Here is a 26,446-nt window from a genome sequence, read left to right on the forward strand (position 1 = left end):
TAAGCTTTAGAAAGATGAGATTCATCATAACTTCTATCAATAAAATCCAATACTTGAAATAAATATACCACAATGCAGCATTCAATAACCCAACATTTATCATGTCTCTAATTCAATCTAAATTACTAGTTAAACTAAAAAGCATAAAAAATAGGAATCATGATAAGAAGAAAAAACAGTCAACAGAAACAGATCTGTAAATTACAGAGATTATAGAATTAGCTAACAAGGACATTCATACCATCAATAGGGCTCCTGAATGATAGCTGGGGGTTACAAGTAAAGAAACTGCAAACCGCAGTCTTTAATTAAGAAAGAGTCTCTAGGGAAACCCAAAGACAAGAGGAAAAACAAAAACAATGGAGGAAATTTTAGCCTCTGACACCACAACTACAGCAAACAGTAAACACAGCCTAACTCTGTGCCAAATAAACATAAAAATTTACACCAAAATCTAGTGTAAAATCACTTCTTTTTACCTGTTACATCATATCTAGGTTTCAGCAACAACAAAAAATATATAAAAGGCCCATTGACAAATACAAATGCAGAGACAAAGCAAGCATTGGAACCAGACTCAAATATGGCAAATATTTTTAAAGTATCAGACTGGGAATTTAAAATTTCTAAGATTAATATGTTAAGGGCTCTAATGGAAAAAGCAGACAACATGCAAGAACAGATGATTAATGTAGCAGAAAAAAAGGAGATTCTAAGAAAGGGTCTGGGGGATGGTGGTGTGATTAATTGAGAGATTGGGATTGACATATATACACTAATATGTATAAAATGGATAACTAATAAGAACCTTCTGTATAAAAATATAAATAAAATTCTAAAATTCAAAAAAAAATTATAGACATAAAAACACTGTAATACAAATGAGAATGCCTTTGATAGGCTCACCAGTGGGCTGAATGTGATGAAGGAAAGAGTAAGTGAACTAGAAGAAATATCAATAGAAACTTCCCAAATTAAATTTGAAGAGAAAAAAAAACAAAAACAAAAACAAAAACAACAGCAAAAGAATGGAATATCCAAGAACTGGGGGCAATTACAAACGGTGCAACAGATGTCTAATGGGAATACCAGAAGGAGAACAAAGAGGGAAATGAACAGAATAAATATTTGAAATAACAATGACTGGAAATCTTCCAAAATTAATGACAGCCACCAAAGCGTAGACCCAGGAAGCTCAGAGAACAACAAGCAAGATAAATTCCAAAATAATCTACCCATTCAAGAGAAAGAATGTTCCCAGGGATAAAGGGAATTATTTCCTAATTACTTAGGAAGTATTTCCACAAATATTTAATGAAAACTAGTATTTCAGGAACTGTCGTAGGTCCTAAAAATAAAAAACTAAATAAGATGTGGCATTGACCTGTGTTATTTTTTTGTTGTTGTTCCTCTTTCCTATTCACCTATCCACCTACTGATTTCCTTCCTCCCTCCCTACTTTCCCTCCTTTCTCTTATTAACTAAAATATTTAAACCTTAGTTTCATGCATGTGTAGTTTATAGCATAAATAGTAGTCAGTAGTTAGCAAAAGTGTTTAGAAACATTGTTAATAAGAAAAAGAACTTTGATTCTATTCTTCACTGAACCAATTAGCTTATTTCAGTTTGGGGTTTATCGAACTTATTACAGAGAAGTGCAGTACCTCAGAAAGTGAACAAGTAGATTTAAAAGGATTTATACAAAGCAGTCCCAACATTTGGAAAAAAAAATAACAAAACCAAGTGCTGAACAGCAATATTTTTATAAAGAGCTATCAGAGAACATGATTATAATTATTCAATAGTTTGTAAAATGCTTGGCAATAAATCTGCAAATAGAGATTTATAATTTAAAAAGTGGTTTGATTTTGTTCTTTTCAGATTGTTATTTATGCCTATCACGTAATTAATTGTCTAGGGAGTGCATTGTTTTTATGTTTGTTAATGTTGCAAATTTTAAAAAGTCAGTAAAGTATTTGGTAAATGTCAAATTTTTTAATGGACTAGAAAGCTTCTTCAGTATGTTTGCAATGTTTCAACTATAGTGCAACTTGTTTTCTGAAAACTATTGGCGAGCATATATAAAAAGTCTTTTTGTTAGTAGCTAAAATTTGTATAATATTTTCCAAAGTATACAAAGCATTTTCATATACTTTCTGTTCATTTGAAGAAATGAGAACTAGATCTGCACTTCAGTTACACAGAATATATGTTTCTTATACATGACATTTTAACACTATCTCTTTGACCCTGTGGATGTTTTGGACTTTCCATTTTAACACCTAGGCATTTCAATTCCATATTAATAATTTAGTAAATATAATTTCAACATTAATTTTGGCAGATAAAGTGTTTTTAAGCATACTCCATTAAATCAATTATTTCCTTGACAATTTTCTATGAGGTGCAATTAAGTAATTCTCATCATTTTCCCATTCTTCCTTAATTTTATTTCATGTGCAGTAGTTCCTTTAGGTATAAACTTAACAATGAATGTATACTTTATCATTCAGGGTTTTTTTTGTACATACACATCGGACTTGCCATGGTTTTACATGTATTATCCACTCTCATCTTCAAAACAAACACAGGAGACAGGTATCATTATAACATTTTTTGTGTGAGAATATGGGAATTCATAAAGCTTAAGCAGCATGTTTGCTGATGGTCGGACAACTCTTGAGAAAATTGGGAATTCAATCTGCCTCCTCTGACTTGGAGAGCAGTTATCTTAAGCATTTACTCCAAAGTTTCTAAGTTCAGAACTTCAAATCAGGTGGGACTAAATCTGAATCGCCCTCTCTTTCTTATCAGAAGCATAAAATTGAACAGGTTACTTGTATAATCTGAGCCTCATTTTACTCATATATAATAAAAATATTATGTACCCTGCATAATTATGAGGATTATGTATGTCATATAAATTCTTAGTTATAAATGATTAACAAATGAAATTTATTTATATGAGATTCTTGAGAACCAGCCTCAATCCCTTTCAGTTATTTATTATATGAGTATTTTTTAAGTTACAGGAATCCATATTTCCTGATGCCAAACATGATAGAATAACCTATTAATATTATTTTCAGATACTCTCTTTCATTGGTTTTCTTTTTAAATTAATCAACTAATTGTCAAAGTATTTTGCTGACATTTTATGTTTTTTGTATACTTTATTTTCTGAGAAAGCTTGAAAATGGTGAAAGTTCATCATGTCTTAAAAGGCAGGCAAACAAAAATGGACAAAGCCTCAATTTGTCACTTTTTAAAGAATAATTTGATCAATCAATTATTTATTGGGCAATACTGTGGGACCAGTATTGTATAAAAATTAAATATGGTCTCTTAAATATATGAAAAATGGATAACCTGAGAAATTTAAAGAGCTACAAGATTTCATATATAGAAAGGAACCTAAAAGATGTAGTAACCAGCATTATTTGGATTACTCAGTATATTTACTTAATAACAAGATGCAGACTTTTAAGGATGTTTTCCATAGTTTGGAATGTAAGTCACTATTTCTGAATGTGAGGCCCACATTAAAAATAAGACTCTGGATTTATAAGTAAGCCCTGAAATGTGGTAGTGAGAGTCAAGTCCTTTACTCTTCAAAGTATGTTCTGTAGACAAGAAGAATCACTATTACCTAGGAGCCTGTTAGATATGGAGCAATCAGACATCACCCCAGATCTACAGAATTTCAACTTAACTGTGCCCCCAGATAATCCATATGTACATCAGTGTTTTAAAATGGCAAATCTGATCTATCACTTTGTTACTTCATTCTGGTGTTTATGGGCATAAAAATAAAATTTGAATATTGCCAAAAAGCAAAGAAATGTTCTCAATATTCCATGCACAAAAGCAGATATTTGGCTGCCTTCAAAGCTTTCCAAACCTACTGCTGATAAACACTTATCTGAGTAAAATAAAATGCCTCCACTGCCAGGACAGGTTTGGCTCAATTCTAATTATCCACTATGAACAATGGCTTTTAATTAGTCTTATTTTGGACACTAGCAGTGCAGGTTTTTCATTTACAAGAGTCGCTGATTAATTAAGCAAGGAGACACTCCAGGCAATATATTTCTGGATGTAGGATGAGATGGAGTGAAGGATAAGTCGAAAGTTTAGTGACCTGCTCACCGTCTTATACAAGCTCACTTATTCCTTTGCAGTGTGCTGCCTAAACGGGTTTCATTGTGCTCAAACTCAAGTAAATATCGGCTTATTTGGGGAAATTGCCGCCCCAATCACTTTCAGAGTATTAGGCATGTTTATTTAAAGTCCAATCAGAAAGTTCCACTTTTGCCCAGCATTTAAAGTCTATTTGCTAATTTACCTTAGAGCAGCATTTGAATACCAAAATACTCATTTGTTTTAATTAAAACAACCAGGAAAAAAAACAAAACAGAACCTTACTTTCCAAGGGCAAAGCATTCCAGTTTTATAGATGAATCCTTTGCAGCTTGAATAGTTTCAGGAAAATGCACTTCAATCTTTGGTTCATATTCCCCCATCACACCTGTTAAATACCAAAAGAGCTAGCAGCATTTCTAGAGAATAGAAGTTTTCTATGAAGCAAATGCTTTATTTACCAAAATCTGATTATTCTGTTGTTCAATTAACAATATTTTTCTATACTATAATGAGTGACAGAGGGCAATGAAACCTCATGGTGCTATTTAAGGAATTAGTTTGTTCCTCTCTCCCCTAAAAAATAAATATTTAAGGTATCTCAAAGTATCAGAATAGAGGCATTCCAAATTTCCCTATATTCCACAACAGCATCTTAAAAAGAATTAGTATTTCCAATTAAGAACTGAATATACCCAGCTTTAAAATGCTTCTGAGTTATCGAGCAAGTTTCTTCTCTAGAGATTTCTTGGATCTTTCACCCATTCACAAAACTCATGGGCCAGATCTGCTTAGGAATAAAGAAGTTTTTAGCTAACACTGTGTAATAGATCTGATACAGCACCTCAATCCAACATATCAGTACTTTTGCAGCAAAACCTTTGAAGTAAGTAGTTGGGATAAATAAAGACATAAATATTCTTATGTCAGTTTATTAAGGTTTTACCACTAAATGAGTTTACTGTACCCTTATAAAAATTTATTTTAATAATTTAAAATTTTTCAAAAGGAATTATGGATACGGGCTAAGATAAGACTAATAGTCTAAGGTATTGTAAATATGCTAGCTACCAGAAGAGTTGGAAAAAGTAGAAATGTATCTCCAGGCTATCCTCATTAACTTGATTAATTTAATGAACAACAAACTGTTGTTTAAAATGTTTAAATTTCTTTAAAACATCTTTAAAAATGTTGAATTTCTTTTATTTTTACTTATATATCAAACACCAGAATAATACATTACTAACATAAATGATGTATTGGTGGCCAGTACAAGTGCACAAAAAAGTGAAATTTACAAAATACATATAAAATGAAAATACCTCATTTTTAAGACCTTAATCATTCCAAACAGTCAAAGAGGCTCTGGTTGAGGAGGTCAAGAGTATTACTTCATTCAACTAAACTGGTAAACTTTATGTTTTCTATTTCTTTGACATCTGATATTTCTTGAGTGACTACTTTTAGAAGAGTTTTTTTTTTCTTTTTTAATATTATGTATGATGCTTCTGGTCATTTTTTACCATAAATGTGTTGAAAAGAATAGAGGAGATGGAAGAATGAAGGAATTAAGAAGAGATAGAGGAAACTAAGTAGATGGGGGAAGAAAGGAAAATATGGTAGCGTTTCTATGCATATTATTGGCTCATGAGCTCTTGCAATCATGAAGAGTACTCACTGAAGGGGAGAAATTGGACTTATGAATAAATCTAGTGGTTGCTGAATACTGAATTAAGACCGTGAAAATATATTTGAATGGTTAGTGATTATAAAAGCTCTGTCATAAGTACTCCCTCTAAGGAGCTAGTTCCATGATTCTTTAGCCATCATTAACATTGTATTCCTGCTTTTCTTAAGCTCCTTAGAGAGGAGAAAAACTCAATGCAGTGTTACATTTCAAGTCCAGAATCTGATCACAAAATGCATCAACAGATTTTCCATCTTTACATTTCCCACTGTGAATATGTAATTAAAGAATCAACTAGAGGATTTTTCTGCTTCAGTGACTTCCTTAGGTTTTCTAACTCTCTAAATCTTGTACCAGCTTGACTAAACTACAAAACTCATCAAAGACCAATCTGAATTATGTTCCTTGGAGGAATATAATTAGTATGAATGTTGTGTTTCATTTTTCTTTGGAATGCTCATAATTAATGTTGACTTGATTTACTTTCCTTGGATCTGAATCGTTTACCTGCCTTGCCAACCAGGAAAATAAAGGGTGAACAAAAGATACAAATACGGAAAAGAAGGAGACATTAAAGAGAAGCTGTGTCATATGTCCATTGAAAATATATTAATTCAGTCAATAAGTTTGGCAGCACCCACACATGTCTACACACCTGCCTACTCTCCCAAACAAACATTGTTTTTGTAAACAAAATACTTCTTAAGCAAAGAAAAGATGATCTGTTCCAATGCCAGAGAAGAAATGGCACAGTATACCCAGAATCATCTATACTGTGCTATGTGGATAAATTATATAGTTTTCTATTTTTTTGTGTGATTTTCATCATATTGTGAATTAAGCCTCACCTCATAGATGATATGGCTCCACTGAACCAGAGGGAAGCAGAAAGCTCTACAGATCTCCCCAGGCTTCAAGATCCACAGATAAAGTATATCCCTAAGATAACTCATCATCTTACCATCAGTACGCTGCACTAATGGAGTGGGTGGTCCTTGAACACTTCTCTGGGCTTCTTTGTTTGTTATGTAGCAAGTATAGTTGCCAACATCTGATGGCTCCACTTTGGCAATGTACAAGTTTCCTGTCTCTTGTGAGACAAACCGCCTGTTGTCCTCTTGGACATATAAGGGGTTATCATTGAAAGTCCACGCATAAGATAAACCTAGAAAACAGAAAAAAGAAGTATTATCCTTACTGTATTCATTCTTACCTGAAAGTTCTGTGCCCTACTTCTCCATAAGTAGAATACAATTATACCCCTGCTTGTCCAGTTTATGCCTGTTGTCCTGCTGTAATTGTCATATTCCCTTATAGTTAAATATATCCCAATTTGGATGATATAGTCTCCCTATCCATCACTAGGTTTCTTTAATTAAGGATGTGGTGATAGGATGTCAAGGGAATAAGTGAATGAACTTATTAAGAAAAGCTATAAGATACAAAATACTAAGGACTCAAAATACACACTGAATTTCTCCAGCAATGCTTGTGTTGAAGCAGTGTTTCTCAATTTGCAGTCAGAAGGATGCCCGCATTAATCATGTTTAGGTGTACTTGCTAAAAATTTAACTTCAAGATGTAAGTTCAAGGACTCTACCACTGATCTTGGAATTCATTCATTCCATCATTCAATCATCACATAATTTCTGAACACCTATTTTGTGACCATTTTCGGACTTAGAATACAGCAAAGTAAAACCTATGCCATATAAAGCTTAACCAGTTAAACTAGTTACAACTAGTGTGGATAATGTCAATGTGGGATGATATGTGCTTTGACAGAAGCATTGTAGGGAGCCCATAGAAGGAAGCTAGAATGATCTGTGGTCAGAAAATTCTTCTGAAAAGAATTCCATGTTAGGGACTTCCCTGCGGTCCAGTTGTTAGGACATTGCCTTCCAATGCAGAGGGTGTGGGTTCGATCCCTGGTCAGGAAGCTAAGATCCCACATGCCTTGCGGTCAAAGGACCAAAACATAAAAGCAGAAGCAATGTTGTAACAGGTTCAATATAGACTTTAAAAATGGTCCATTCATCTGTCGATGAATGGCACAAGGAGATCAGCTCAGTGTCCACCTAGAGAGGTGGGATAGGGAGGGCGGGAGGAAGACGCAAGAGGGAGGGGATATGGGGATAAGTGTATATGTATAGCTAATTCACTTTGTTATACAGCAGAAATTAACACCATTGTACAGCAATTATACTCCAATAAAGATGTTTAAAAAAATGGTGCACATTAAAAATATCTTTAAAAAAAAAATTTCCATGTTCAAACCAGAAGGATGATTGGGAGCTATCCAAGCAGCAGATGAGCAGCCAGACATTGCTCAGAGAATAAAAGCTTGAAGATGAAAAAGAACATATCAGTTTTGCTGAACATCAATCAATCTATCTCTGGAAATCTTATATATAAATATGAATATAAATATATAGAGACATATATAATTGATATAATGAACATACTATAAAATCCACAGATCCTAAGTGTTCAGTCCAATTAGTTTTAACAATCTAAACCCTGGGAAACCACCAACCCAAAATAAAATATGGAACATTTCCATCTCTTCAGAAATTTTTTTATGTCCCTTCTGGTCAATCTCTACCATTGTAACAACTACCTGATTTCTATCATCATAGATTATTTCTGCCAGTATTGGAATTTCATAAAATTGTAATCAAAGAGAATGTACGTGTTTTTTTTCAATTTTTATTTTATATTGGAGTATAGTTGATTAACAATGTCGTGTTAGTTTCAGGTGTGCAGCAAAGTGATTCAGATATGCATATACATGTAGCTATTCTTTTCAAATTCTTTTCTCATTTAGGTTATTACAGAGTATTGAGCAGAGCTCCCTGTGCTATACAGTAGGTCCTTGTTGGTTATCAATTTTAAATATAGCAGTGTGTACATGTCAATCCCAAACTCCCAGTGTACTGTTTTGTGTCTGGTTTCTTGAACATATTTTAATGTTTCCCTATGTAGTTATGACTACCAGTACTTTTTTCCTTTTTATTGCTGAGTGGGATTCCATTCTATGAATATACCAAAATGTGTTTGGCTGCTTTCTTCTTGAAAAACGTATGAATTATTTCCATCTCGGGACCATTGTATATTAGGTTGAAATAAACATTCTTTTCTAAAACTATCTGTGGACTTTTCATTTTTCTTCGTTAAGTTCTTAGGAGTGAGCCATAGGATAGATGCATGTTTTACTTTATAAAAAACTACAGAAGAACTTTCCAAAGTTGTATCGGTTGATATCTCCATCAGCAATATATGAAAGTTAGAGTTGTTCTAAATTTTTGCAAAAATTACGTGTTGTCATTTTTTATTTTAGCCAGATATCTTTGAGCAAAGGAAAATATTCTCATGGATTAAGGTTTTATAAGTGTGGTACTATATGAAGGTTAAAAATTATACGTATTGTGGAAACTAGGTAGAACGGAACTTATGTCTAGGAAAGTGGAAGAATATAAATGGTTCAAAAATGACCCCTCCCCCCTAATAAGTGGAAAGTATAGGTGCTGGGGGTGAAAAGGGGGATATACTAGTTATGGTTAAAATATCTTCACCTGTAGATGAATTTGGACATCACACGCTTAGAAATCACAGCTCATAGGAGAGCACCTGAAGCAACTAGGGGCCTCTTGTCCAGACAGAAGTTGCAGGTCATATCTGTCATCTGCACTTATATTAAAACTGGTGCAGAAGCAAGACATGGTAGAGACCAAAAAAAAGGCTAATTATTTCTGATGTGATCTAGCAGTCTTTTCCAGATAGAAGCAGACCACCTGAAACATTCTTCACTAGTCGTACTGATTTAAAATTGTCTAAAGGATGAGGAAACAATACAGATTGACAGCTATTCTGACCTTAAACGTGATCCATATAGAAAAACTTTTGAGAAATTGGGAGTATGGGAATTTTGCCGTCTTTATCATCCCTTTCACCAAGAAAAAAAGACATAAAGCGTTAACAATACACTTAGGGAACCAGATTATTAAAAGAGTATAAGAAAGGAGGATAGGAAGGAGAAAGAAGAAAAGAGTGGGTGTAACAAGAAAACAGACTAATAGTGAGGAGGAACTAAATCAAATCAAATCATCTATTATACGTTAAATTATATATATTCTATATAATAGTATATTAAATTCTCACAACAATTCATAAATGATTTCAACAAAAATAAATTCATCTATACAGCCAGAACTCTGATATCATTCTCAGGAGTGAAGAAGATATAAGGGAAATATATGACACAGGGGAAGAACAGCAACAAAAATGTCACTAAAGTATGAAATGTGCAAATGCACAAAGTGGCATTAAACCTATAAAAGTAGTGTTCAGGAAGAAAAAAATTCAAGACGCATTATTATATGAAAAGCATGTTGTAAATCAAGATGTTTAGTATGATCCCATTAAGAGTTATGTATCTGTGTGTGAGAACTTGTGTGTATATGTATGTATGTATGTGTGTGTTCATATAAATTATTAAATTAAGAAACCTAAGAATGTATATCGTGGTTTTCTCAGGGTAAGGAGAAGGAATACCATAGGTTTCCACTCTCTGCATAATGTGTTTTGCCATATTAGAGTTTTTAATTACTATGTAATATTTGTGTAAATGGGAAAAAGAAGCAACAGGATGAAAATAGTATCAGGAAAGCTAAACACTAGAATGAAGCAGTGTTTTTACAACTTATAAGTTTTTATGACTTATAAAAAATATGATGGATAATATTTTTTATTCTTACTCTGAACCGTTAAGGCTGGAGTATTATGTTTTATTCAGAGCACATTAGGAAGCTTATTAACGTACAGATAGCTAATCCTCCTCCTAGCAATTTGATTTATTAATATCTGAGTAAAATACCATGGAATCTGTTTTCAATACCCTACAAATGTCTCGTGGTTGAACTGTAATATTATGTTCAGAGCACCCGTTATTGAGAGGGAATTAAAAATCTTAAGTATATCAAGAGAGATAGAAGCAAAACATAGCAAAGGCCAGAAGTTAGGACACCAAAGAAAGTGATAAGAACTTAGATATTGACCCTTGAGGGGGAAAATGGGAAGAATAATTGAACTGCCTTCATAGGTCGAATTGCTGTCGTGTTCATAAAGGGCGAAATGAAGCCTTCTGCATTGATATCCAGAAGGCAAAAGTAGAACTTGTGGCTGTCGAAGGTTACAGAATGCTGTTGGACCGTATTAGGATACAGTGAAGACCAGTCCAAACTTTAGAGCTATACCAGCAGAAGATATATGAGATAACAAGTTTTCTATCATGAGAGATGACCAAGCAGAGAATGGATGAGCATTGCTTGAGGTATTGCAAAAAAGATTAATTTTTGCAGTGGTTGGGAGGTTAAACCTGTGTTTCTATGAATGGTCTACTCCACCCTCAACATTGCTTCGACTTTTCTAATACTCTATGCTTTTAGAAAAACTATGCATAAATACAAGTCGCTTTTTATTTTTTAAAATATACTTTGACATTCTTGTCCTGTTTCCGGGTATTGAATCTTTGTTTTCTTTTTCAAGTCCCTACTGGAGTCTTCTATCATTTCATATGGTCTCTTGCTTCTGAGTTTCTTTACTGATGTCCTTTGCTGTCTCACTTCTGAGCCTGTTGCTTTGTCTTTACCAAAGAGATGCTCAAAGGGTTTTGTCTGAAACTGGAGAGCCATCTAGATAGCAAAATTTTCTTCGGTATAAAGAGGAGGAAAAAATGTAATTCAGATTTCCCTGTTGTCAGTGACTCCTCATCTTTCGAACCTTCTATAGAATAAAGACAAATCTTGAGCAAATTCCCAGGGCTGTGTTCAGCTTAGGGATCTTTCATCAATACCTCTGTGGGGAGAAAAATAAGCTCTAGCTCTCCGAAATCCAAGGTAACCCCTTTCACTTTACAGAAATTACAGATTGCCGCTAGTGTCCAATAAATCTTTGTATTCTTTACCCTATAATCTTGGGGCCAGAGACTGTAATTTTCATCTCTCCCTTGCTGAATTCATTTTTACCTTAGCTGCTAAAACTTTTCGATCTGTTCCTACATGTGGTGTATCCTTCTTCAATTGTGGAATATTTAGAAGCTGCTCAAAGAATGTGGTTCAGAAATAAGGAGGATTACCTAAGGAATAATTTTTTTAAAAAGCTAAGAAGGACTTTTATTTCATACCTGTTTCATCATTCCCACAGTTTGTTTTGTGAGGCTAATTGGCTATTGCTAATATGCCTGTCATATATATAGGGGAGGGTACTGGAGCTAGGGGTATAAAAGTAATTTCCCAAAATCATACTGTTAACATGTAGAAAGGGGTAGAACTTGAACCTACATCCTTCTAATGTCAAACCCTTTGTTCTTTCCCTAATACCACCTTTCTTCTTTTCTGTGTATCTACAACTGATCCTCTTTTTCTGTGTCAGTATGCTCTTCCTGGCTATTCTTCCTTGCCTTCAGACTTCCAAAACCCCAGCTCCCTGCATACCTGAACCTACTCACATCTAGGACAATTGTTCCTCACCATGCATTCCCTCCCATATCAGTACTGCCTGTCCTGGATTCAGTTTCCTCAGAATGATGTAGAATAAATGATTAACCCGCTATTCTAAATTACTCCAGTGTACTTATAGCTACTATTAGCAGGGAATAGAACACATTTGCAAAACCTGTAATAAGTAATCCTTCTCTCCAAAAAGTCCTCTCTAGAGAAGAGATTTTAAAACTTCTGTGAGCATCAGAATCACCTGGAGGACTTGGTAAAATGCCAGCTGCTGGGCTCCCCTCTCTGAGTTTCTCATTCAGTATGTCTGGGGTGGAGCCAGAGAATTTGCATTGCTAACAAATTCCCACAGGGTGCTGACACTGGGCAAAGTCTGCTTTGAAAATAACTGCTATTAATGGTAAATCTCAGTGTCCTCTGCGTGATCACACTAGGAAGGATTTGATAGAACAGTGGTCACCTTGTATATTTGCCTTTGGGTGGTGTGTAGGAGACTGGAGAAAAGGATGTACATCAGTTCATAGATTCATGGAATGTCTGGGATGGGAGGGACCTGGGATTTCTTCCAGCCCAACCTCCTCATTTTACAGGCAAATAAGCAGAGAGGAAGCTTGCAGTAGCTCTGAGACTAGAATCCAGGTGTCTTTTGTGCCCCTCTGTGAACTGGTGAAGATGTAAAGCTGCAAGCCCTTCCTGTCACTGTTATTTTTCATCCTGCCCTGCTCCCTTCTCCCCATAGGCTGACTCTTCCAGTTCATCCAAGCAGCCAGCCTGCAGTGGGGGCTTTTATCTGTTTTGTTCCATTATCAGCCACTGCCATGCTTAATTTGTATATTTTTTTAATGGGGAAAGAAGAAAAATACCTTGCAAATTAGAAGCTTAAAATCCTTCCCATTTGGCTTTTCTTAATTAAATGTATAATTCATGAGCCACTTAAGTTGAAACCATTGAATTTTTAAATATTTTCTCCACCATCTATGGCATTTATCTGTTATTGATGATTGTGATATATTCTCCCTATGATGATTTAGCAGGAACACTAGAACTGAATGATAATAGGTCCTCCCTGAACCATTGTCTGTAGTTTCACATTGACACCATCCTCTACAATTATTATTAGAAATGGAAGATCTGCAGTAAGCAATTAAAGACTATCTACTGCTCTGTCAAGCATACAACAAATCCTGTTTTCCCCAGAGCATGAATACTTATAACATCTTTTACAGCCCTATATCTTGTACTGTGATATGCAAAATACAAACACAAAAGTTATATGCAAGTATACCCATTATATGGGATGTAATTTTTATTAGAGGGGAAGCATCTCATGTGAAAGAGACCAGTAAAAATAAACACTGACACTGAGAACTTCTGTTGGCCCTGTAGAAAGGATCTCAAAATTGGTAGCCTGTTTCTTGAGGCAGAAAATAAATGAGTAGAAAACAGAATTTGAAGCAGAGTGCTCAGATTTAGTGGCTAAATCCTTTTTTGGAATATTCCAGTATGCGTATAATTTATTGCAAACATTGTGTAGTGCTACAGGGTAAAATGTGACTGGCTCTTAGGTGGTAAATCATGGTTATGCCAGCTCAGTGGTAAAGACCTAATCCAAGAAGAATAATTCCTATTCTGGGTTGAGGTCACTGATATTGGTGCTGAGCAAGTTTATGATGCAAGCCAGAAAACTGCCCCAACACCTTTATAATCACTCCTATTTGAGCTCACATTTGTTCCATAATTACTTCTTGACGACCTAGATTTTATTCAATACCTTTTGATTTACAGCACGTCCTGTTTGGAATCATGGAGATCGCTGCCTTTGTGGCCTACAGACAATCACTAAGTAAAGGCCCTCAGAGTTCCTATGATTCCTAGGTTCCAGTGAATTCTAGGACAGCATCTGTACTGGCAAATCCTTTCTGAAGAAGGAATTAAAACCTAGCCAGCTTCTGAATAAACTTCAGGGAATCCTCCAATTCTAAGGAAGCCTGGGCAAGTCATGGGGGATAATACACAAGGATTAGACTTCCTCTTTCCTCTTCAATTTCCATCCTCAAGGGTGAGCTTAATAGAGTGAATGTAAGAGATGGACTAAACGAGTGCTTCTCAACCAAGGGTGATTTTGCCCACCTGGGGATATTTGTCAATGTCTAGAGCCATTTTTCATACAATTGGGAGAGGGGGTACTACTGGCATCAAGTGGGTACAGGCCAAAGATGCTGCCAAACATGTTAACAATGCACAGGACAAACCCTATAACACAGAATTATCTCATCCTAAATTGTCAGTAGTACTGATATTGAAAAACCCTGGGCCATTCAGATGGTAACAGGCTGTAACATGAGTTCCGTTCAATGTGATGACAGTAAGGAAAACATTCTTCCTGGGAATGAATGAGATTCTGAATGTGGAGAGAGGGGGTGTGCAGCAAGGGACCTAGAAGAATAAACTGGATTTTTGGTCCTACATGCAGTGGGAGAGCCATAATCTTTCTGGTTCTCATACTGTACACTAATTTTAGGAAAATCAATCCACCTCTCTGGATGGTGTTTACATATTCTCCAATAGAGTTCAGAACACTTGCTATCTCTTTGTATACTTTGTGCAGTAATTATTAAGTGTCTGCTGTGGCCAGGTTATGCCTGACAAAATTAGGCAGTAGAATAGATGCAGTGGTATTTAGATAGGATCCCTTGAACTCCAGAGACGTGATCTTGGCCAAGTTAACAGTAACCTCTTTAACACAGTTACTCAATTTGTAAATTGGAGAAATTTTTCTTGAAAGTGTTACCTGAGTCGAGGTATGCCAGATGCTGAGCTGAACGCCCAGTGTATAGTCGGCACTCATTATCTTTCCAATCATATGGTGTTAAATACTATTTACATATGATAACTTCCAAATTTCGTTCTTCAAACCTTTCTTCCTAGATACATGAATTCAGCTGTGTACTTGAAGTTTTCGCTCTGAAGTTAGATATTTGAAAATTAACGTGTCTTATAATAAATTCCTGATTTCCCCCATCCCAAAACCTGCTCCCCCTTTATTGGCCTCATCCCTGTACGTGGAACTGCATTCTTCCAGCTGCTCTGCCTAAAGACCTTGGAGTTATCTTTTACTCCCCTCTTTTTCTTACAATCTACATTTAATCTTTCAGGAAGTTATTTCAGCTATACCCTCTAAATATATCCTGAATATGGCAACTTATCCACCTGTCCACTGCTATCATCCTGGTTTAAGCCACCATTAACTCTAACCTGAATCACTGTAATCACCTTTTAACTGCTTACATTGTTGCCCCTTGATGGTCTGAAAGAGAAAGCATGTCTTTCTTCTGCTCACTATCATGCAATGCGTTCTAATCTCACTCACAGGAAACTCCAAAGGCTGTAAAATATCTTGAAAGTAGTGCTTCCACCCTCATCCACTCTCCTGTTTGCTCACCCTTCGTCATCCACACGGGGCTCACTACTGTTCTTCCAACATGCCAGACACAGTCCTACCACAGGTCCGTTGCACATGCTGCTCCTACTCCCCAAACTGCCTTTTCTCAATGTCTCACTCACTCCTTTAGTTCTCTTCGCAAATGTCAATGAAGGCTTCTTTGTCCTCTGAGTAGACGACAGCCACACCCATCATTCCATATCCCCTTTATTTTTCTCCCTAGCTTTTTTCACCATCTGCCATACTTATATTTTTTATTATATTTGTTTACGGTTAAGATTCATGGAGTGAAGGACTTTGTTGCTTTGTTCTCCACCATATCCCTAAAACTCAGTAAAATGAGTGGCACTTAGTAAGTACACAATAAATATTTGCTGAGCAAATATATAATAGAAGGTCAATAATGATGGTTATCATCACTATTATTAATATTATGCTAACGAGCAGCTGTTGGGCCTATCTGCCTAAATATTTCACACATTCAAGCAACATTCAAAAGTAATATTGTCACTGCCAATTTGGCCTACCCACTAAGACAACACCAGTGTAATTTACTCCAGAAACAGGAAAAAAAAAACAACAAACTAATTGGGAAGGAGATATGAAAGTTTAGCACGTTTTCTCAATAGTTATCCTCTTTATTCTCTAACACAATTTTGAGCCTTGCTGGGAACGATTGTCAATTTAAGTTGCATTGTCAACATTTTTATTGACTCAGATACAAATGCTGGGCTCAAACAATAGTGCTATCTTTCTACTACAGACATAGATTCTCCAAAGTACTGGCATAAATTCAATTGTTCTACAAACCTAAAAGTTGTATCTGAGGAGAGAATGGAACATTTCCTCTAAAACAAATTTTAAACCTACGATATTTATGAGCCCAGGATTGAGTTTTATATCCAGACAATAAAGGGAAAGAATGTGCTTTACTTTCAATATGGTGGAACTATTATTTCACAGTGAAGGTGATTTTAATTGTTTTAGACAACATGTATCATTTCTACACTGTCATTTTTAAACAAAATTTCACGTGAGGCCAGGCTCATTCACTGTACTCATGAAGATCTATTGACTGCTTATTTTCATATTCATCCAATAGCTTTGGCTTCAAGCGTTTTACGTTCATTTCAAAACTTTAGAGGAAACTCTGCTTTTAGTCCTTTTGCAGATGACTTATGCAAAATCATTGTTACAAGTGACTGAGGCTCTTAACAAAAGCTCACTCTTGAGGTGAGTGAGAACTCAAGGTGCAGCGACCTCTCTGAATAACAGTTCAAAGTCCACCTCAAGGCTGTGACCCCTCCCCAACATGAATTAGTAAAATAAATGTTCTATTGGTTCCTTCCCTCACATGAACCTGTGTTTAGGGGAATGACCTTAGAACCCTCCAGAGACATAGTGGAGGAAAGAAAAGGGTTTTATTTAGCTGACTCTCCAAATTTTAGTTCTGCCAAGCACCAAGAAGCTAAGTAGGAGAATTGTATTTTTCTGAGACAGTTATACAAATTAAGGATAAAAACTATAATAGATAATGGAAGGAACTGTTAGATATTGTGTCAAGATAAGGGAAGTCATGGACGACCAATAGAGGTTAGGAGAAGAAATGAGGTCTAATGGGAAATGAAATGTTTCAGTCCGATGTGTTCTTTCCACCAAATCTTCAGTACAACTTACATTTCTCTGAAATATTTTGGAGTTATATATTTTTTAGGAGGATGGAAAGGAGGGATGAGTCTGCTTCTGCCAGCATGGATTCAGTCACATTCATGGAGCTTATCTCTAGTTAGGAAGTAGGATTAAGGAAGAAAATAAACTTCTCTCCTCAGAGTATAGGGAATGGTTACTGTTTTGTTTACAAATCTCACATTTCTAAGGGGTACAGCAGAATGTGCTGGTTTTGTGTTCTGGCATTATTGCTTAGGTTGCTTTTCTTTTCCACTGTGGGTACGTTTCTCCTAGAATAACCTTTATCTATAAATCGCCCCTTCCTAGATGAGTAGCACATCTGCAGTTGTGGTTGCCCTAAAAATTGTGTAGGAAGCATCCACAAGAATGCCTACTCTGGATTCAGATCTCCTTTGGTTTTTTGAAAGAAAGGATGTCCATATAATAGCACCTGTTCAGTTTGGTTTTTGCCAGTTACTCTATTTCATTGAGTTGTGACCAATCATTTCTGTGGGAAATCTGTTTACACACATTTTTTCTTTTGTTTTGTTCCTGGAGCTATTCTTTGCTGGGTAAATTTATAGGATTCAGGCTAGCTGATAATTTTTCCTACTCTCCTGTAGGTGTTGTTTTTTTTTTTTAATATTATAAAACACACTGAAATGTATTTGATAGGCCTTGTTAAGAAAAGAATTTGCAAGTTTTTTTGTGATTACACTAGAGAGAAAGCACAAAGACTTCAGGATGTTCTGATAATATAACGTTTAATATGATTTCTCCCTTGTTACTGAGCAACTTCAGGGATTCACTGCTGCTGACCAGGTACATAGAGAAAGGCAACATAACCAAATTGTCCAAAAAATGATGTAAAAATTTCAGCCCTAATGGTCTTCTATCGCTATGGAATCTGTAGCACTTTTCTTTATGAGAAGCTTTATTGATATCTACAGTGTATCTTTGCTTTTCACACACCGGATATAAAAGTAATTTGGCCGTGCCAACATTTGCTCTGTCCTGCCCTGCTAACCTCATCTGCCCAAATTAGTATATTTCGAAGGCATGTTTTTGTGACTGCCAAGTGTGCAAGTAAATATGGAGCCTTTAGAGAGATGGAAATAAATGAAGGCAAAATTTTTGGAAAGTGTATTATGGTTGACAAAATTCTAAAATAACTGCCATTGACCCCTGCCCACCATCTGAGTATGATGAGATTAATGAATATGGTGAGATGTCACTTTCATGATTACGTTAGATTAGATGGCGCAGTTGACTTGGAAAATGTGACTTTATCTTTAGTGGAGCTGACCTGTTCAGGTGAGCCCTTCCTGGGATGGGATGCTTCTTGGCTAGAGAGATTTGAAGTATTAGAGGGAACTGATGCAAAGGAGGTTCTGAAAATGGAGAGGCATGTGGCAAGAAGTGTGGGCAGCTTCTAGAAGATGAGAGTGCTCTTGACAGCTGGCCGAAAAGGAAACGGGGACCTCAGACCTACAATGTACGGAGCTGAATTCAGGCAATTGCCTGAATGAGCTTAGAAGTGGGTTCTTCCTCAGACTCTCCAGAAAAGAAGTCATCTGGTTATGACACTGATCATAGATATACATGAAATCTAAGGACAAATTACAAAGACAAAGATAGACCATGTCTGTCTCTAGAGTCAGCCCACTTTAAACCAGCTGTCCATTAATCCAGTTTAAAGGTTATCTGATGAATATATTTCTCTTCTTTCTTGAGGTCTTTCCTGGTACAATTCACCTTCACAAGAAGGTGAGGCAGGAAAAAGAAGAATAAAGAATTGTTTTAATGAACCAGTTAAAGACACTCTCAGGGCTCTTAGCAGACCTGAAGGTATAAGATTCTTGAAACTAATAAACAACTTGAGGTTTAAGAATTAACTATAGAGTCTTCTATCTGTAGGCGTTTTTTGAAGTCAGAAAGTCCTAGGTTGGAATCTTGCCTTTATTTACTAACTGAAAACCGATTTACTTAGTCTGAGTCTCAATTTCCTCATTTTAAAATTATTATTATTAACGTATATGTATAGCTGATTCACTTTGGTATAAAGCAGAAACTAACACACCATTGTAAAGCAATTATACTCCAATAAAGATGTTAAATAAATAAATAAATAAAATAAAAATTAAAAAAATATTGGAATAGTGGGAATGAGAAAATAAATGGAAGGTCTTATAGTGCTTGCTGATGGTAACAGTTCAACAACTGGTAGCTCTTATTACTGTTATTAATACTTTATTGCATTAATTTAATGAATTAATTACTTTATTAATACTTTAATGAATGAATGACTATTTGTATAATTGGAGCAAAAGGTATCTGTTAATATTCCCCTCAGTTTTGATCAGGGAGAGCAATAAAGGGCAAAAGAACAGTATTCCAGCATTCCCTCCTTTGTAGAGATGAGGAAGCCATGACTCTCAGGAAGAAAATTCTTGTAATACCTAGATGAAGTCAATATTGACAAATACCTTTGGAATCCTGCTAAAATATTTCATATTACATAATCGAATTTGTTATCAGGCAAGTTTGTCATAATTTGCGTGCAACAGGGATGCATTATTCAATTATGACGATCTTAATTTAAGGCAGGTTTTGTGTATCTGTTATTTAGTCTTATGGCATTAAGCAGAAAGACACTGTTATAATGAAGGACTTATACACTTTAAAAGATCAACATATACTTCTTCATTGGTAGGTGGCAAGGTGACAAGGGAAAGCTTCTCCTAGTTGATGGCCTCTTTAAAATATATGACACTCATTTAGAAGTATTCTGCATGTCTGTTATTCTTATTTAGAGTAAACAAATGTAAAAATAATCTTCGATTCTGTCAAGTCTCTTTGACCAATCTCAGAGTATAAAATCACACAGACTGACAGCACAAACGAACATGATTTGCATGTCTTGTCATCTTAGATTATGGTACTGGAAAATAATTTTCCTATTATTAAAAAACATTAAAGGGGGCTTCCCTGGTGGCACAGTGGTTGGGAGTCCGCCTGCCAATGCAGGGGACACGGGTTCGTGCCCCTGTCCGGGAGGATCCCACATGCTGCGGAGCGGCTGGGCCCGTGAGCCATGGCCGCTGAGCCTGCGCGTCCGGAGCCTGTGCTCAGCAACGGGAGAGGCCACAACAGTGAGAGGCCCGCATACCGAAAAAAAAAAAAAAAAAAAAAAAAAACATCAAAAAAATCATCACATTTTTGTGTGCTCTTATTTTATCTCAGCATTGAAAGTTTTGTAACTCTTCCCTAATATTTCAGGTGAGCATAGTGACATACCAGTCTGTAATAATATTGAATAAAAGTATTGTTAACTTCCAGTTCGTTTTTTTTCTTTCTTTTTATGTCAGCATTTCACAAGGTTGTATAAAAATGAAAGTAATGGTAAAAATATTTTCAGCTTTTTAAAGGATCATAAAAAAGATTTGGTTTAATATTAGAAGAAAAGTTGCTTTCATTTTATTTTTAAGTATTTGTCTATGTGTTTCCAAAACTCCTCCCATTCCAAAGTGGAGATCAACTATAACAGAGGCAGTGGTGGTAAAGAGCTGCCCAGGGTCTGGGACCCAGTTTGCCTGGATTTGAAGCTTGGCTTCACTGCCTACCAGCTGCATGACATTGGACCAAGTACTTAACCTCTCTGTACCTTAGTGTTCTCATCTGTAAAATAATAATCATTATAGTATCTCCCTCGAGTAGTAGTTGTTGTACAGAGTTAAAAAGTTAATACATGTAAAGTATTTAGGTGTGTACTATGTAAGCACTTGCTATTGTTATTAAACTAGCTACAATATAGTCAGTATGATATCGGATTGTACTAAATGAAATGACTTTATGGATATTTTTACACTGAATCCTCCAGGATCACAGTTGGTTGAGAATCTACCAAATTGTACCAAACCGTACAGAATTTGAGAAAATGCAGCCCCAAGGGCTTGCAGATCAGTGGGCGGTTTAGATCCCTGGCAACAGGTTAATTCACTGGCTAATCCAGATTCTTCCAAAGTAAAGAGTGGCATTTATTGCTTGATTTTCACCATTGCTAGGAGATATTCTAATTCAGAGCCATCCAACATTTGCTTCCAATTAGGGGGTAACTTTCCTCTTCCAATACTTAAGATGAGGTCACCAGAATGAGTGTTGGCATTCGCTTCTCCATAGAGCCCGATGATAAAAATAAAATTACAATCTTAGCTTTCTTTTTCAAATAAAACACTAGCCATTAAACTAATTGATTTACATTCATTTAACATTCACAACAGTACTATAATATAGGTATTAGTGTCTCCACTTTACAGGTGAGGAAACTAAGCCTAAAAAGGTTAAACAAATTGCCCTTTGTCATGCAGGATGACAGGCAGCAGATTAACAGCTGTGGTTGTTTCACTGCAAAGCCCCATTTCTCACACGTGTGTACAGAGCCATCCTGCGTCTCCTTAAGGGCATATCTGTTGAGTGGCTGATTGAATAAATATTCTTAAAAGAAAAGATTTGGATTAGGACTGTTGGGATGCAGCAAGATGAGTCTGAACCTTCCTGGTCCCTTAAATTTGATGAAGGTCTACCATTGGCTCTAAGAACTGAAGGGCCTATTTTATTCCCTGAGTGGCCGCCTGAATTGTGTGCCTCAGAATAGCTCCACCATACCTCCAAAGTGTGGCGGTGGACCACAGAGAAGCACCACACCTTGACCTTCTCGGACGGACACTGTGCTTCTTGTTTTGGTTTCAAAGTCTTCAATATCTTGAAAAACAAAGAAAAGCAAGTTTAGAACTCGTTACTTTGCCAAGAAAAATTTTTAGAAGAGAAACTTATTGTTAACAGTAATGAACACTCACACTTGTCTGACCAGAAGTTTTAGTTGATGGTCAATTGCCGTACCCTGGTTATATTTCTCAGAATTTTGTCTTTCCTTCTTTTATCTTAATGCAGTTAAACAGAGTATATGATAAAGACATTTGTTAACAAAACTCACTTTTTGTTTACTTTTATTCTCCCAGGCAGCCTGTAGCCCGATAGGAAATCTTTTAAACCCAGCACATATTTACTTTTCCTTGCCAAGGAAGGTGTGATTTAAAAAAGGTATGTGGCAAATGTGCTGCAGTCTTCTAGCATCTAAGCTTAATGGTAACCGTTTTGATGTGGGGATGAAGTCTGTGAGAAATTAGCATGGAATGTTGTGAGGGACAGAGTTTTATGTGATTGAACCAATGAGAAGAAAGGTATATTTTCTAATTTCTGTTGATCTACTCCTTCACAAAGCAGCTTCACGGTCTTTTATGAAGTGTTGTAATTTCCTACAACACCAAAGAATCATAGATATTCAGTGCTGGAAGACAGCTTACTAGCTATCTTGATAACCTATCCATCTGAGCTGGAAATCGTTCAACGTTCCTAGAAATGGTCACCCAGACTCCAGGAAAGGCTTAGTTTCTTCACCTGTAAAATCCCTTTTATTCATTCATTCATTCAATCAGTCATTCAGTGATTTAAAAATTTTGTATTAAACCCCTACTAAAAGATAGGAAGGGTATTTAAGGGCAGAAGATATATTGGTAAATAAAGCAGACTTGTACCTTGCCCTTATTGTGCTTACTAAAAGGAAAAGTAGAAGGCCAATTAAAAAACGTGTGTGTGTGTATAAAATATACACATCGCGATAAGTGTCATGAGGTACAGACTGCTAGTTGTCTACCAAAATCTACTCTCCCTTCTTCCATAGTAATAGATTTATAGAACAAATACTATACTTTCCTAACCAAAAGATACATTTCCCAAACATCTTTGCAGCAAATAGAGTAAGCAGAAACTTCTCACATATTGTGAAACTTACACCTATTACGTTTGAGAGGAAATATCCAAAAAATTTAATGTTCTCTACCTACCCACCCAATATCACTACCATCTAGATGGCCAATGACATGAAAATATTGAAGGTAAAAGACCACTAGCCTGGGTGCTTGAGTGACTGCATGGAGCAGAAGCACAGCTGATCTTGACCACCTACTTTGCATTATTATATTAGATATTGGTAAATTTCTATCTTGTTTGAGGTATTTTGGGGGGCAGGAGTATTATAAGTTTAATAACTCTTATATATGCTCTACTTTTAATAATGAAAATATTTGCCCAAGATGGACTCGGCTTCTTCCCACCTAAATCTCTTCCCCTTCCTCTTCAGCAGTCATTAGCCTTACATCTGATTAGGATCTAGAGTGCCTTGTACATTACATTTCTTCTAGAGGATTTTTAAACAAATATTCCCTCTTTCTTCTTTGGCCATAGAAAGACTAAATCAGCCTACATATGTTGGTACCATTGATGTGAATTATTGCCCTGACTTGGGTTTGCATCATTTTACATGTGACTCATTAAGAATCAGGCTAACAAACTGAATTTAAAACCAAAAATCAATATATTGATTGTTTCTATTTCGAGCAGTAATAACAGGTGAGGATTTTAAGGGGGTTTTTTCCTTACTATTATCATTGAAAGTTCCCATTAAATTGTCATGACATTTTAATGGTCATGAAAACAAAAACTGTCACAAAGGAGTAGTGAGAAATTGAATAAGTGTATGAAATTAACAAGCTTTCGAATAAATTCCCTGTGTCACATTGTCAGTGTTCCACGTTCACAATAACATCGATCATGTTTTCAGTGTTAATCAGAAGCCATTATAACACACTGTTGATAAGACTATGGGTACTTTAATATATTCTGTGTTCACTTCCACTTAAATAGTATCCACTTGTAACATAATTTCTCCATGCCTTATGAGTACAATGGGGTTTCTATTAGCTGACATGAAAGGAAATCAACCTCTTCCAAAAGTCACCCAAGCTCTGTTAGCAATCAAAACACAGTCATTTGAAAATAATACTAGTTCACAGGTTTTAATTAATAATTCAGATTTTAAAACTGTTTAATAGCACACAGATCATAGACATGATCTAGTTTTGCTTTATCTAAATTAAGTGAATTTAAGTACCATTTCATGTGAATGTACTTTGAACAAGATCTGTTTTAAGTATCCAACCTGTATTTCAAGTACCTTTCTGCTAACCAGAAACATAATTCAGATTATTTTGAAGCAAGGTTCACTGAAGGTAGCCATACATTCATTCAGTGAAATTTTCTTTGCTCTGTAAGACCTTTAAAAACTCCAGATTTATTCTTCTTTAAGGAGAGGCCAGAGAGAACCACCTTTTCCTATTTTTGTCCTATCCATTTTTTGCTTAAGAGAAAAATAGCTTAGTATGAGTCGTTCCCTGAGTCTCAAATTCTATAATATTTGGAGAAATTCCCATAAACCAGAAAGGTGACCTGCCCAGGATGTCCTTGTGCCCAAGGTACAAGTCCTGCCGTGCTGGTTGCTATTAAAGACCCCAGTTGTTGAGGTTGCTCTCATTAAGCCATTCTGGTGACCAGGGCTTATTGGATCCTGTGGTTTTATTGCTGGTTTTGGAGGAAGCATTTGGCAGGAGCATAAGCAAAAATGCATTCACAAACAAGGCTCTGTTCCAAAGGCCAGCAGGAAGTGCCTGAGAATGGCTCATAAAATGAGCTTTAAAGAATTACTGGGACATTTGCTCTCTCCTGGAGCAACCAAGGTGCAGTGGAGGGAAAAGGGCCACCAAAATGTATTTAAAATTAAGTCCAAGCAATGCTAAGTATTGCAACGCCTAATTGTAAAGAGAATACATCTTTGCAGCTGCCACTTGTAGGAATGAATCTCAGCCCAATTAAAGCGAGAAAACTGTATTCGCTGCCAAGGCCTGAGGATCACAATCAGAGGATGTGCTTGGCGGTGCCAGCCCCGTCACAGAAGGAGGCTAGTGGTTTGCCAACTCTCATAAACTCGGAGGAAGGCTGTGGGTACCCAGAGTTTATTGATCCCGACCAAGAGAACAGCACCTGAAAAGATAGGGATAGGAAAAAATATTCACCAGGAAAAGGTCCATGCTTCAAGCAGGACATAGTGTAGTTGAGTTGGCCAAAGTAAAAATAATACTATTAATTGGATCTTTCTCTATTTGCAGTGCATGAATTATTTTGTTTTAGTGTTTTAAATCTTCTTTATTTTTCTTTCTTTCTTTCATATATCAAGAATAAGTACTAAGTGCCAGACACTCAGTGAAGCAGTTTCATTGAATCTGCATGATGATCCTGGAATATAGGTACCAACGTCACATTCATTTCACAGAGGAGGATACTGAGGTTCAAATAGGATTAGCAACTTACTGAAGACCATACAGTTTCTATTCATCAAGACAGAACTGAAAAGGAGATAGTCTGGTTCCAGGACTCACATTCTCAAACACCAGGTTATTCTGCTTTCCAGATGTTGACTGAGGTCTCCCTGCCACTTACAGCATATAAAATGGCATAAACTCCCGTTCCATTTTCAAACAAACAAGCACGAAAGCTCAATGCCTTTCCACAGGGTTCTGCAGATTGCTGGGTTGGGGTGGGGAGTGCTGTATTGCTAGGTGTTAGAAATAGCTCCCTTTCTAATATCCTTACTCCTCTGAATCCTTGTTTTTTTTTCCCTTCAGATGTGGTTCTTGATTTACCTCCACTCTTGTGTCCCTACCCCCTCAACACACACACACACACACACACACACACACACTCACACTTGAAGCACCACCATTAACATACTTTGTGCCGCTGTTGTCAAGCTTATTGATTTAGCAAGATGTGACCCAAACACCTTAAAATCAAATATTAGGTATTTGATTCTTAAAAGTTCTTTTGCTCCTCCTTTCTCTTGCTTACGTCTGTTCTCTCTCTCTCTTCTCCAATTTTCCCACTACAACCCTCTCTTTGAAGAGCAAGGGAAATCAAAATCTTCCCATTTTCCTCTGTAAAAAAGTTCACCTCCCTCCAGCTCCTACTACCAACTCAGAAATTGATGCATCTGCCCTAGTTCACACTGCTTATAAGAAAAGGAAATAAAATTCAATTCCATATATCATC

General features: G+C 36.1%; 1 protein-coding gene across 4 annotated transcripts in view; it reads right to left on the reverse strand.

Annotated features, from left to right (window-relative positions):
- Positions 1–26,446, reverse strand: part of CNTN6 (contactin 6) — a 289,356-nt gene that overhangs the window by 87,040 nt on the left and 175,870 nt on the right. For 2 of the 4 annotated variants that reach the window (XM_024747067.1, XM_024747064.1), the window contains exons 3-4: positions 22,112–22,207; positions 6,789–6,992 (exon numbers count right to left, since the gene is read on the reverse strand). In XM_024747067.1, the coding sequence (XP_024602835.1) occupies positions 6,789–6,992; positions 22,112–22,207 (300 nt within the window). Of the gene's footprint in view, positions 1–4,425; positions 4,529–6,788; positions 6,993–22,111; positions 22,208–26,446 lie in introns of all 4 variants that reach the window. The other 2 variants (XM_024747063.1, XM_024747065.1) reach the window with 2 other exon arrangements.

Source organism: Neophocaena asiaeorientalis, unplaced genomic scaffold (assembly GCF_003031525.2).
Source record: "Neophocaena asiaeorientalis asiaeorientalis breed wild unplaced genomic scaffold, Neophocaena_asiaeorientalis_V1.1 scaffold130, whole genome shotgun sequence".
In the NCBI taxonomy this organism is placed as follows: Eukaryota; Metazoa; Chordata; class Mammalia; order Artiodactyla; family Phocoenidae; genus Neophocaena; species Neophocaena asiaeorientalis.